Source organism: Sciurus carolinensis, chromosome 3 (genome assembly GCF_902686445.1).
Source record: "Sciurus carolinensis chromosome 3, mSciCar1.2, whole genome shotgun sequence".
In the NCBI taxonomy this organism is placed as follows: Eukaryota; Metazoa; Chordata; class Mammalia; order Rodentia; family Sciuridae; genus Sciurus; species Sciurus carolinensis.
In genome coordinates this window covers 118750744-118765849 of record NC_062215.1, presented here as the reverse complement: position 1 = coordinate 118765849, position 15106 = coordinate 118750744, and the positions used below count along the sequence as shown (strand labels likewise).

Below are 15106 nucleotides of genomic sequence, written 5' to 3'. Positions count from 1 at the left end.
CGAGGTAGAAGAACCAAGAGTTTGAGGCCAGCCTGGGCAGCTTAATGAGACCATCTCAAAGTAAAAGAACAACAAAACAAAAAACAAAAAACAAAAAAAAAGACTTGGAATATGGCTCAGTAATACAGCACTTGCCCAACATTCTCAAGGACCTGGGTTCAATTCCCAGCACTGCAGAAAAAAAACAACAACAACAACAAACAAACAAATAAAAAAACACCCTGTAACTAAAATTCACTTTTATTCTCATATATAGCCCATGTATTATAGGGTACATATCTATAGCAGGATTTGTAAAACAATGAATGAAAAAGTATGACTTATTGGGGAAACATTTGTTCAATTATGAAGTGCAAGAATCCTGTCAGGAATGCGTCAATTATTTCCTTCTCTTAAATTCAACCTATGAATTTATAATAAAACCTCATTCACCCTAAATACAGAATCAAATTTATTCCAACACTTTTTTCCAATAGATAAAAGTTTTCCACCTCTAGAATAAATGGACACAGACTTATATCCTTGAGGGAGATAACTGTCATACACAGGTATTCTAAACTGTAAGTGCTAAGAAATTAATTGGTTAAAGATTTTTCATTTACTATGGTTATCATGAAAATGTTTTAAAAATATATACTGATATGATTTAAGTATTTCTACTAGCCATTCTTAAATCTGGCATTCCCCACTGTTCACCAAATATGCACAAATGTCCAGAGAAGAAACAGGAAAAGGGCCAGGTTTGTTTGTAAATGAAGTTTTATTGGAACACTCTCACTCCCAACCCTATTTATTTTTTGTCTATGGCAGTGTTCTTGCTACGGTGACAGAGTTGAACAGTTGCAATCATGAGTACAAGTCCAACAAGTTTAAAATATTATCTGGCTCTTAACAGAAAAGCTCTATGACCCCATTTCAGAATCACATCAGAGGATATATTATGGAAAACTTAGTCACGGTACCTGGGATGTGGCAATTGTGTGGTTTCACGGCCAACTTCACCACATTTTCTTCTGACAAAGGATGTGTAAGAGATTTGAATTTCATAGCTATTCTGTAACCCATTAAATATTACCCTCAAAATTCAAACAAATTCTAGAGAGTTGTGGTAGGTACCTCCATCAAAAGTCTCATGATCAATTACAACTACAACAGCAGGATAATTTGAAAGGCAAGGAGTTTATTTGCCAGCTTCTAAAAGCAAGAGCCGATTGGATTCAATATTACTGTCTCTGCTGCTAGATGTACCATTATTTTATGGCTTTTGAGAAAAGATATAAATAAAATAGAGAACCATGGTGTAAGCAGTATTTACCCAATTTTTCTCCTATGCAACATTTATGGTCCTGTTTCAAGATCAAGAACTCATAATCTCATCTATTTTGAGTTATTTAGTTAATATTTAATCTTTAATTGATTTTATTACTGTGGAAAAGGCTGCAATAAAATTTTATTTGTACAATAGAAACGATATGATAGTGCCAGCGATCACTTCCGGTGGGCGTGGCCAGAGCATGGTGCTTGATTTGCAATGCTTCTGAGTCATCTTTCATGTTTTCCTTCCTCCCCCTAACAAACACATGCTCTCCAAACACACTCTGCTTGAAAATCATGTAGATATTTTAAATTATACATATTATATCATTTTACTCCTTCAAATTTAAGTCCTCAGAAGTTTCATACCACATAATCCTTGCCACATCACAAGGCGCTGGAGTCAAATGGATCTGCTGGGCTCTGTTCACTACCATTGGCCTAGTCACACTAATCTGCACAGCTTTTAATGGGAAAGGTCACTTCTGAGACGTACAAAATGTTCTCTGTGTCAAAAATCACAAGTGATAAGGGGTTTAACAGACTAAACCTTTCTTTTTTTTTTTTTTTGCAGTAATCCCTGGGGACAAAGGCAATGGCAACACTTTATGAGCTCTAGAAAGCCATTTGAGCGAAGATAGCCAGGAAGATCAGTAGGGGGCAGCCTGTGCTCAAAGAAAACAGAACTACTGCAGAACACAAAAGCCATCACACTCACATGTGCTGCCAAGGTCTGGAGGCCCACAGTGACAATGGGCAATCAAGCACTCAATTTTGTGCTATAGATGGAAGATGGACAAAGTCTCCTTCAGGTCACCCAGGTTGGGCCGGTGCTGCAAGTTATCAGGAGGAGTTCAGAGGACTCCGATTATCCTCATCGGCCTAATTGTCCCCTTGTAACTCCTCTTCCTTCAACTGACTAGCTCCCCACCTCCATCCCCCACAAGTGTCCAGAACTCTAGCTGTAGAATTCACTGGAAGCTTCTTTTGCCTCCACACAGATCTCTGGCCACACATTTCTTGTGGCTGAAATGCTTGTGTTTTCTTGCCCCATATCCCCTTGAGCACCTGGGGAACTTTTAACTACCCTTTAATGTGCCTACTAATTTTCATGGACCAAAGGCCTGACACTTGTAATTTACTCTTAACACCATGTAAAGCAAATACTACATTAACTCCATTTTATATGGAAACTGAGGCACAGAGATGTTACACAATTTTTCCAAAGTGACAGTGAAGGCTAAGGTCAGATCTGAATCCAGTTCTGTGTGACCCCAGAGTTCAGGCTCCTAACTACCAGAGCTGCTACCTCTTAGAAACAAAAGTATATGGAAAGATGACCACGGGGAAGGAGGCAGCACTTTGGAAAACCCAAATACAGGCCTGATGACCAGAAAAAGAAGAGATGTGGGATCAAGAGCCAAGGTACAAGGATTGGCCTGGGGTGGGAGAGGTACCTCTTAGGAGACCAAAGAGAAGCAGAGGTTTGTTGGTATTTATGAGGATGCAAACAGAGGGAGTTCATAATTCCAAAAGGACATTTAGAGCTATAAAGAGTCAAATGAGTTTTTTCCCAAGAACTCTGTAAAGACTGGAGAGGAAACTCCCAGAGGCAGCTGAATAACTGCACCTTCCTGCTGAAAGGGAAATGCCCCAAGGGCCAGCAGTCCTCAGAGGGTGGGACTCCTGAGGCCCTGGACTTAGGAACTCAGACCTTCAGAAAAGCAGGCTACTGGGTCCCAGTGTGTGGGTCCCTCTATATGCAGCAATGCTGCTACCCTCTGCTGTACACTAGAAGAAGAGAGTCCTGGCTCCCCGCCTCCTTCACCCTAACAGCAGTGTGTAACTGAGTGTGTGTTAGTGGCCAGCTACCTGGCTGTGAGATCTAATGGTGCTTATGAGTCTCTCTGGCAAGGCATATAGATATTTGTCAGAGTAAGCCACTATGGAAGGCAGCCTCTGAATCAACCCTACAAAGTAGTCCCATAAAACACATTTCTTCTCTAGATAACAGTGTTCTATTATTCTCCCACTAGCCTTCCCACAGCCTGATTGAGATGCTTTTGATCACAGATGGTAGCTTATTAAAATGCACTGCCTCCTCTTCCCACTTAGATTCTGAAGGCATGGTAGAGATAGAGAAACAGGATAGAGGCCGAGAGCCAGAATTGCCCACCTCAGAAGAAACCTAAGCTTATCCAAAGGCAGAATATTTCCACTCAATCACAAGCAAACATGTGAAAGAGCAACTTCGCGCATCTGTGAAAGACAGGTTAAGCGGTGTGCTGACCATGTGGATAAGCAGAGCCCCAAGGTTACACAGAGTTCTACCTCAGTCTCTACCCGCACTCAGGATGGCCAGTGTCACCTGCTGTGATGTTAACTTTTCAAGCAGAAAAAGGACTTGCTGACACCATGTGAGAGTCAGTGGTTCTCACATATCTGGGTCTCTAAGAACACTTCATATTCTTAAAAATCACTGAAGACACCAAAGAGTATTTGTTTATGTGAGTCTACCAGTATTTACCACACGAGATGTTAAAACTGAGAATTAAAAAATTTAAAACACTGATTAATAAGAACAAATCTCATTGTATGCCAACAGATATTTTTATGAAAGATAGCTGTATTTTCTAAAATAAAAAAAATATATAGTGACTAGAGTTGCACTGTTTCATATTATTGCAGCTCTCTTTAATGTCTTGCTTAATACATGAGAATTGGATTCTCACAACTGCACATACATTGGGTCTGTTGCCAGATGTCATTTTGGTTGAAGCACTTTATAGAAATCTAGTATCAGACAAATACACGGTTAGAAAAGAAAGAAGTATCTTAATATCTCTTTGAATAGTTATGAATATACTTCCAAAATTTGACAAAGGTGAGTCTCAGTATGGAATCTAGAACCCTATCAATACACTTTACATTGTTACACTAAAATGATCTACTTTGCAATATAATTAAAAAAAAATAAATCACATTTGCTAATAAAACCATGAATCTCAATAGAAAAGTTTAAGTATTGAGATGCTATCAAGCTCTCACTGGTACATAGACGTTTTCCAGATGTGTAATAATTTTTGCCTGAAAGTTTAAGGTCAACATGAACAAATAACTCGTCATCTGCTTTTACTCAAATAACTAGAAGAACTTGCTTTGCACATGTTTGTGAAAATGCCTGTGATTACATAGTTCGCTGGTCATTCTTTTAAGTAAGAATGTAATTCTATAAAAAACAGGCCACCCGTTCAACTCACAATGCAAAGAAATAAGCTCAAGAGGCCTTTCCCAAGAGACCACCATGCCTTTGTGCCCACGTTCCATTCCATCAGACAGGCACGTTTTAAACAGAGATTTAATACAACTAACACTTCCTTATCCTTCATCAATAGCAGTCTCAGGTGAAACTGATGTTCTTTTCTTCCTGCAAGTGTGTGGTGACGAAGAACACAATGACTACCAGCGCAATTCGGTGCCACCAGCAGCCTCACCCACAGCTACCTTCAAACGCTCACTGCAGATCTTCCCACAGTGAGCAAGGCAAATGCCATCTCGTGTTATCACGAAAATGGTTTTGACCTTGGTAGCCTCCTGAAAAGGTCTCAATGATTGCCCAGGACTCAAAGGCCACACCTTGAGAATTACTGATTTGGACAAATTATTTCCAAACATGATTCTAGGAAATGATAATTAGCCACATTATTAATAAGAGCTGTACCAGTCAGGATAAGCTGGGTTAGGAGGGAATAACTAGACCTTCAGAATCTTAGTTGTTTAAAATGACTGACTTACTACATGTTATCAAGGGTTGGGGGCAGGGTGAAGAGAGGGTCACCCAGGGACCCAGGATGATGGAGCAGCCTCTATGTCAAAATCAGCCAGTCACTATACTAAAGGGAAAGTGAAATTCCAAGAGGGTATCACACTGGCAATTAAATATTCCACCCAGAAGTGAACTCTGTTCACAGACTACTAATCAGATGGCCCCATTCAATCACAAGAAGGGGTGTGGTGGGGGTAGCTAAGAAGTACAATTCTAGATGGGCCAGAAGATGCAGAGCTGGCCACATCTGGTGGCTGCATAGAAAACATGTATTGAGCACTCCCACAAAGGCAAATTATATGAATTTCATTTTTAGGATCAGCAAACTAAAACGTCATTTTTTGAGATTAGGAGTGATGCTGAGCTGAGCAGATAGGTGGATTACAGAGTTCAAGACTTTTAATTTTTTGGTTCTACGTACTGAACCCAGAGGTGCTTTACCACTGAGTGACATCCCCAGCCCCTTTTATTTTTATTTTTTTAATTTTGAGACAACAGTCTCACTAAGTTTACCAAGCTGGCCTTGAACTTACCATCCTCCTGCCTCAGTCTCCCAGGTTGCTGGGATTACAGGTGTGTACCACCACACCTGGCCAGAGTCTATGATTTTAACCTCTAAGCTATATTGCCCATAACAATGTCTTCCCTAGCCTAGGGCAAAATAAGAAAAATAAAACTTTTTCTGATTATAAATTTAAAGGATTGTCCCCCTTAAAAGATATCCTTTTTTTTTTTTGGTACCAGTGATTGAAGTCAGGGGCCCTCAGCCATTGAGCCACGTCCCCAGCTCTGTTTTGTATTTTATTTAGAGACAGGGTCTCACTGAGTTGCTTAGCGCCTTGCTATCGCTGAGGCTGGCTTTGAACTTGAGGTTCTTCTGCCTCAGCCTCCATACCTGGTTCCTTCCTCCTTTTATGTTAAAATGTCCTTTCCTTTATGAATTAATGGTGATAAAGGGTAAGATGTTTTTAACTATTTCCTTACTAATAAAGGATTGGCAATCTCAAATTAGTTCTTCATAAACATTTTGTTAAATTTAATAGACTAAAAATAAAAAAGAAAAATCTGTGAGTACTAGCTTAAGGTTTGATTGTTTTATTACTAGGCTTTGATTCAAATTTTGGTCATGAAGTGCCAGGCACTGCTCTAAGTTCTACTTGTCAAGTATTAGACTAGGTAGTTCTATGTACATTATTTCATTTAAATCTATGCCAGTCTGCATCCTCATAAGAAAATTAAAGCATGCATTTTTCTTTACCCTAAAGATCTGAGCCATGGCCAAGCTCCAAAAGGCAGCTGAAGCGCTCACAGTAGTGGACACCAGTTATTGTCTATAAAAAGTAATCAGAGAGCAGACACAAACCTGTAAATAAGTTTCATGTTAAACTTAATCATCATACCTCTCTGTCAGGAATCTTTGGCAAGATGCAGTGTTTTTCTCAGGTTAAAGACCAAGAAAGCAACAAGCTGACTTTGCCAGTCAGGCCCTGGAGCTGTGCCAAGGATGCTTTCTTGAACATGAGCAGTACCCACTGGCCCAGAGCCCAGGCCCTGGAGCCAAAGAGCAGCTTTGTTAAAGACGACACAAGGTTTAGACATAAGCAAGCTGTTCTGAGCCCAACACAAGAATATGTATTAGCTTTCCTCAGAAAATGTATATGTGCAGGAGAAATGTGCACTGTGGGCAGATGCTACAGCACAGAATTTTAACAAAAATGAAGCTTTGGAAAAGAGAAGATGTTTCAAATAGCATTGAACACCAAGAATATATTGTATTAAGAAGATATATATATATAGATATATATAGATATATATATATTTAATAAAAGAGAAAAGGAAGAAAGGGTAAGAAAAAGGAATGGGGGGGAGAAGAAAAAAGTAAGGAAAATTTTCTTAAAAATGTTTACATATTTTGGTAGCAAACCATATTCAAATTATAAGCCTGGAAAGATTAATAGTATTTAGCTTCACTGACCAAATAAGTGCCAACTTTGGAAAAGAGCAAGAGGTAGTGTGCTCTGTTAACACTGGTAAGAAAGGTTCTTCCTTTGTTCTCCACCACCAGATTCTTTGTGGAACCAGAGAAAACATTTTTTTTTTAAATGGTGGAAAAAGGAGAAGAGTTGGTGAATATGAAAGCAATTTCATAAAGATTCATGAAACCATTCAGTCAAAAAATTTGATTTCTAAACTTCATTTAAGATACTGATTCAAAGACTTGGAGGCATGCATTTGGATTCAATGTTCATAAATCCTAATCCCTGTTTGAATATAGCCATTCAAGCTTACTGCCATTTGGTAGGGAAGCCTAAGAAGCATTTTGATAATCCTTCTTTTACCAATCTCATGAATAGCCTTCAGAAGTTAGTGTATTGCCAAGGAATATCTTTAAACCTCCCTACTTCGTGATTAAGAAACAGGCTGTTTTTTAGAAGGTTCAGTTAACAGTTCCAATATAGAGGGCCGAGAATGTATCTGGCAGACAGAACACACCATAAATTGTCACTGATGGCTGGAACAGCAGGCCCTCCAGGTGGGAGTGTAATGAAGACAGAGTGGCCAAGGACCCATGGGGCCAGTCAGCAAGATGTGACCAGAAACAGAAGAACCACAGTGCTCTAATGCGAGAGATGGCAATACGGGAAAAATCTTTCTTATCAAAACCTGTGCCAACTAATAAGCACATCTGGTAGTGACCAAATTCCCATTGTGTGCAAGAAGTAAGAATAAGCCAACTGTACTAGGAATAAACAAAAGTTCTCTGACCAACAGAAGAAGAGAGGGGTGCCAGGCATCTAAAACAAGCTACTAGAGCAGACTTAGAGGGAAAAAAAAGAAATATTAATACACACACACACACACACGTGTGTGTATATATATGCAAAATTTGTAAACACCAACAATATACATAGGCCTAGAATCAATTCCACAAACCTCTTTTTTATAGGTGTTTTCTACACTGGTGCTAAATATTTTTAAAATCACATAAAATGAAACACTTCAACCATTAAAACTAATCCTCCCATGGAAACTATTGAGATAATGGTCATTTGGCTTAAGTAATGAAGCCTCTCTGAGCTCTGCTGGCTCACGGCTTCTGGAAGACAAGAACAGCTACTCCTGCTTTAATTAATCTCTGTCTTCAGATGGCACCCCTAATTCTCACCAAGCAAAAGGGGAATCAATAAAATGGTAGAGAGTGATAAAGTCTTACTATCTCTAATGTTAAGGGCCTGGCAGGGTAAGGCAAGAATTGTGCAAGTTTCTAATCTAAGAGTGAATCCTAGGGCTTTGCTTGGTAAACTTGGGCTCTAATTCATTCCCACATTGCATGATCTTGAGAAACTTACATAAGCTCACTATGTATCAATGTTTTACTAGGTGCAGAGAAGATACTGAGTGTACAAGTATTAACTGAATAAAGAAGGTTTTACAGGTACAACAGAGAAGATTCAGCTGGCATATCATCACTGAAGGATCTTTAAATGTTTCCAGAAACTGGCCCAGTGTGTTTGGTGCAAAGAATACGGGAATCACAAATTGTTGGTATCAATGAGTCTTCTACTATGTCTAACCTCATCTTGACAGGGACCATCCACTTTTTCTGAGAATCAGATACCATATACCTAAGTTCTTACAGCCATAAAAATCAGGAAAGACAGGTTTTTTGTTTTTGTTTTTAGTACCGGGGATTAAACCCAGGGGCATTTAACCACTGAGCCACATGCCCAGTCTTTTTTTTTTTTTTTTTTTTTGGTACTAAGGATTGAACCAGAGGTACTTAACCACTAAGTTACATCCCCAGTCCCTTTTTTGTATTTTATTAGAGGTAGGGTCTCATTGAGTTGCTTAGGGTCTTGCTAAGTTGCTGAGGCTGGCTTTGAACTCACAATACTCCTGCCTCAGCCTCCTGAGCCACTGGGATTACAGGCACGCACCACCATGTCCAGCAGAAAGACAGTTTTTTGTCAGCCGAGAAAGATACTGCTGCTGGATGGTAGAAGAGTTTACCTGGGGAAAGGAAACTCAGGCTCTAGACCATAGACTCCTAAGTGCTTTTCAGCTGCCATTCAGATACCATTTTGCAATTTAACAGATTACTGGTCTAACCAAAATGACACATTACAGAATTATGCTCCATCATAATGTACAATGCTGTTTGCAAAGGAACTGATCCATTTATTTCTGAACTTACTGATCCTACCATAAGCAGGTACTCTGATAGTCACAAATGATACAAAGATAAACATATCCTGATTACTATAGACTGAATGTTTGTGTTCTCCCAAATTCAAATGTTGAAACCTTAATTCCTAAAGTAATAGTATTTAGAATTATGAATGAATTAGTGGCTTTATAAAGAATGTGCCAAATATGTTAAAGTAATTTTACTGTCATGTATAACTAAGAACAAATAAAAGATTTTTACAAAATAAAATAAATACATAAACAAAAAGAACATTCCAGAAAGCTGTTTTGCCCCTTTTCCCATTTAAGGGCATAGTAAGAAGGTGCCACGTATGAGAAAGTGGATTCTCACCAGACCATGAATCTGTTGGTGTCTTGATCTTGTACTTCTTACCTTCCAGAACTGTGAGAAATAGAGTTATGCTGTTTATATCGGAGATTTTTTTTCCTGTAGCAGTGCTGGGGTTAAAATCCAGGGTCTCATGCTGGCTAGGCAAGTGTTCTACCAATGTGCTATATCCCCAGCTGATTTCTGCTGCTTACAAACTGTCCAATCTATGTATTTTGTTATAGCAGCTCAAATGAACTAAGACATTGCTCTTCACCCTCCATGGCTAGTGAAAGGAGAGAGGCGGGTCACCATACTGTCAAAATATAACACAGTAAGTGTAGGATACTCTTATAAACTAAATAAAGAAGGTAGTCAAAAAACTTGAGGGAATAGAATAAGGCATCAAAGCAGAGGCTAATTTTGGGTTATATCTTGTTAATGACAAAGAGGAAATAGGGTATACTATAGCCATAGACAGTGTCTTATAAAAAAAAAAAGATGCACAAAGAAATTAAATATATTTGAACAACAACAAAAACAAAGATGGTGTTTGATGGTGAGAAGATATTTGTGGCTAAATCCTATGTGTGTGGGGAAATGGATCATAAGTGGGAGAGGTGGGTTTAAGTCATGCTGTTTACAATCTTGACTGTTACCCCCAAGTAGTTTGGGCTTTGTCTTGAAGCTTTAAGAAAGGTAACTCTGACATGGCAGACAATTTAAGAACAAGGACCATTCAGGAGACTATTACTATAGACTCTATAAATGCAGAGAGGACTCAAACAAAGCATGTCAGCGATATTAAGGCAGTAGGAACAGAGAGGCACAAAGAAAACCTTTCCCATTTCCCTGACTGTTGGTTAGAAGGGTTATTTGGAGAGAGAATGAGACTAGGAGATTGTGTTGGCAGTTGGGAACATTTTGCATATAAGGTTCAGTTTCCTAATTCCTAAAATAAAGATAAATAAAAAATAACCTAACTGGAAGTGGAGTTGTTGCAAGATTAAATAATATAATAAACAAAAAGAACATAATATTATTCTTTGTGAGTAGAGATGAGGAAGTATGAACCCAAAGAAAGTCTGGCATAGAAGAGAAACTTTTGGGAATTTCTGGCACATGAGTTATGGTTGGATATGCTGGAAAATATAAGCTTAGTCATCTAATGAGGTGTACCCTGTAATTTGGGTTTAGAACCCTAGAATACCCAGATATACAGAGCATGGAGCATTAAGATAGAGGCCAGCATAAAAACTATGAAGGTCTGATCCAAATGTGGGAATCTTGAGAAAACAGCATTATGGAAAAAATAAACAGCAAACAGCCCAAAGCACCAATTTTGCCCAGAAGCTGGTAGGATGGGAGTTAGAGTAAGTGGATTTAACAGTCAGGAGGCCTTGGGTACTTTCAGCAAAAGCAACTCCAGTGGAGGGAGGGTGAACACTACCATAGTTCATTTAGGAAGGTTGCATTTCTGAGACATTTTGACAACTCTTTTATTAGAGAATTAATTCTGCAGGGCTGCAAACAGCAAAACGTTATTCTCTTCCAGGAGTCAAAAGAAATTTTCTTCTTATTTAATTTGGAAAACAGAGGAACTTGGGAACAAGACTGAGAGAAAATTACTGTCATCAGAATTCCATTCATATATTTTTTCATAGTGAAGAGAACACTGGATTTTAGGGGAAGAGTGAAGGGACAATAGGAACAAAATACAAAACAGTATAAACAACACCCAGAGACATTTCTGTAATGATGCAGAGAGTACTGCTAATCTAGCACTGCCAGGAAAACAGAGGTGAGTGCTTTTGAGACTCCACACCCCCTGCCAAGGGCTAGTCAAGATGCACGTCTGCAAGTACTTTACAACATAACCACTCTTACCTTCCTTTTGATATCTGTGAATTGGGAAAACATTAAAGACCAATAAAATGACAGCTCCAGGATGTAATAGTAGTGAAGGTCGGTTGTGAGCGGCTGAGGATGAAAGAAAGAGGGAAAAGATTAATAGTTAATAGGGAACCCAATCTATATGCCAAACATCTCAAACTCAATGCTGAAAAGTAACACAGTCCTATGCTTTACAAATGCAGTTCCTGCCTGTTCTCTTCGCCATAATGGAGCTTTCAAGGATGCCTCTAATCCACAGCTCCTTGGCATTATTTTCATTTAATCTCAAACCCCAAAAGCATTCATTAGCATGAATATTTGAGATCAAATTTATTCTTCAGTTTAATAATAACATTTATGGTTCTTTCATACTGAAAGATTCCTTAGGGAACCTGAAGAAGTATTCTAATCTATATGTAATCAATCAATCGATCGATCAATAAAATACTCTACAACTGCTGTGACAGTCCAAAGTACAGGGACACGGAAGAGTATAGGGGATAGAAAATGGAGTGCTATGTGGGTCACCAAACTATAGTTTCAAGTTCTGCATGAATCAGGAAGCTTTCTTGTTACTAGGAAATGTTTGGTACATTGCAAATATCAAAAAGAATGATTCAAAAAATTTATTAAAAGATCAAAGGAGCAGGAAGACTGCCAAGAGATACCATACTAGGCAACCAGCCAGGAAATCTGAGATAGAAACCCAGCGCCACAGCATTGCAGGTATAACATTGGGCCTTACTTATCTGTAAAATATGAGGCAAGGGGTGATTTCTGATCTAATTGCCTCAGAGGCTTAGGGATGGAGGGAAGACTCAATACATAACATGATTTTCAAAACCATGTTGGTGAGCAGTTTTTAATTGCTTTAATTGAGTTGTAATGAAATGTTTGCCATTATCAGAATGAATGAAAAAAACCTTTGAGTATCATCAGGCAAACATGTCCATACCCTGCATACAAAGTAATACTATACACAGTCAATGCAATTAAAGTTATGTGCTCATACAGTAATGATATATAACAAGTTGACTATCCCAAGAAGCTGTCACTCAACTAGCAACACTATGCACGACATCATGAAATTTTTGACAACAAAGTACATGGCAGGATAGGATACTTTCTAATCAGCAATCTTAAACTCTAAGGGACAATAAGCATTACTATGAATCAAATGTTTGTGTCTCTTCAAAATTCATGGGTTGAAGACTAATAACCAATGTGAAGGAATCTGGAGGTAAAGACTTTGGGAGGTAATCAGGCCATAAGAATGGAGCCCTCATGTACATGATCACTTCTTATGACATTCTGTTATGGCAGCCTGAACTAAGACAATCATCAAGGTTTTCTTCAAGCTCAGCATCACCCTTGAGAGAATTTATTTCTCAGTGAACCATCCTTTTAAAAATTGAAGGCATTAGCAGTGAAGGATGGGTATTCAGGGCAGATGTCGGAAGCAATGGAGCCAAAAAAATAGGATCCTGGAATTTGACCTTAAAGTCAAGGTCAAATTTCAGTTTTAATGAGATTCCCTTAACTCAGCATCATCACCTGGAAAAATGCCCCAGACGGGTCATAAGGACAAGTTAGTTCACCTCCAGAAACTTCAGAATTCAACAGAGCATCACATTATAGTTACCATATCCATGGATTGCTTTGCAATTAGCAAAATTCACTCATATGTTAACTTTTTGATTCTCATAAAAATTCTATGAATTATACAGTTGGCAGAAAATTGCTGTCAGTTAATTGAGATTAAAAGGCTAAACCCAAGTCTCACAGGTAGTGAGTCTCCATGACCACTGCAGAGGGGCTTCTCATGCCCAACTTGTGTTCTTTATTTCAAGCTGTATAAGAGCCAACTGAGTGTGAATTTATATTATTTTAATCTTAAGATATACATATGTATATAAAGGTATTAAATACATAACAAACATACATGCTATACAAAAGAAATATGTGTGTCCTTAATAAAACTGAAGTAGACCACTACTATTTCATTTAAACATGTGTTTAATTACTTACGTAGTATATATGGTAAAGACATAACAAATGTGTTTCATGAGCATGTTCAATTTTTGAAAGTGCTCTGAAGCCTTGAGATTGACTCTGAACTGCAGCCTACCATACATGTTCACATAGACACGATTACACACACAGACCTGAAATTGCATACACAGTAATTACATGCTGCTTAATTTTTTACCACACACATGAAAGCCTTTTTTTTTAATTCATATATGGAATTTGTCGAGGATGATCACTGTTCCTACAAGAGATCATGAATCTGTCCCTGATTTGGGGAACTTTATGCTGAATTACCCAGTGTTAAACAATGATGCCTTATCAGGAGAAGACAATCTTGACCTGCATCAGCACCCACGGAATCTTTCCTTCCATACTAATCACGTTTCCTATTCTTAAACACAGCTGTATCAACCAGACCCTCAGACTTTTATACAGAATCTACAGGCTGTAAAACAGCCTGCAGCTACATTTTGGGTCACAGTCCTAGCAACTCATTTTCTCAGAAATGAGCCATTTCTCAGTTTTAGCCATAAATGTGAAAATTATTTTGGACTACAGTATAGTTAAGAAGAAGAATAGGTATTACGTTTTACACAGCATTCATCTCAATGTCTTTCATGATGTAGAATTTACCTCATAAACAGGCATTACAGCAGCTGCCATGCCAACATTCCAGTTCAGGATTCTAGAAGCCTTTAATGTTCTTTTATAAATAGAAATTTAGATATATACAGCTTGAGCTACTTGGTGTACCATTACAAGATAAAAAGGCTCAAATTACAATGTTCAAGGTAGTTAAGATAGCAAAACAGCAGTTGGGCCTGAGAGTAACACTTGTGTAAAATAAGTGATTGGCTTTAACATTGTTATAGTCACTATCAGATGTCCCTGGAATGCTAAGCTCTCCCTAACCATCATGTTGCTTATTTATAGTCTTTTCTAATCTGAATAAACTACTTGAAAGAGATGGAAGTGCAAGTTGGAATTCCATTTCAATGTGTTCTTAGCTTTGAACTTGCCCAAGAAGCATCCAATGACAGGCCCTACTCTAGGTTGCGAATCTGTGTGTAATAGAGAAGATAAGGAGTGTTCTGTGCCACATTAATCTTAAACACACTCAAAAGCCCAAATGCCTCTAAAGAGATAACCCCAAACAACCCCAAAGTAAAAAAAAAAAAAAATCAAAGTTGCTTATTATAATATACCATTTTATTTAATTACCGACTCATATCCCTGAGTCATGTCCAGCATCAATCAGCAGGGGCAGGGCCAAAACACAAGTGGTTGCCCAGCCACGCTTAACACCACAAAACAGATGTGCAGAAGATAGGGAAGGGAGACAGAAAGGCCTTCTTACCTGATAGGGATAGTTGTACCAGCAGTGTCTTGTATTCCACAACCACGGGGTCTGAAAAAAAGGACAAAGAAATACACTTTACATATTTTGGAACACAGATAAGAGGATAAGAGATGTTTATGAGGACTCCTGGGATATGAGTAATTTACCTGCATGTGAATTGCTACTT

The 15106-nt window shown here is 38.4% G+C and overlaps 1 protein-coding gene across 2 annotated transcripts in view; it reads right to left on the bottom strand.

The window, feature by feature from the left end:
- The window catches only part of Cers6 (ceramide synthase 6), a 285000-nt gene that overhangs the window by 55165 nt on the left and 214729 nt on the right, over positions 1–15106 (bottom strand). For both annotated transcript variants that reach the window (XM_047545166.1, XM_047545167.1), the window contains exons 5-6: positions 14938–14988; positions 11544–11636 (exon numbers count right to left, since the gene is read on the bottom strand). In XM_047545166.1, coding sequence (XP_047401122.1) covers positions 11544–11636; positions 14938–14988 — 144 coding nt within the window. The remainder of the gene's footprint in view (positions 1–11543; positions 11637–14937; positions 14989–15106) is intronic.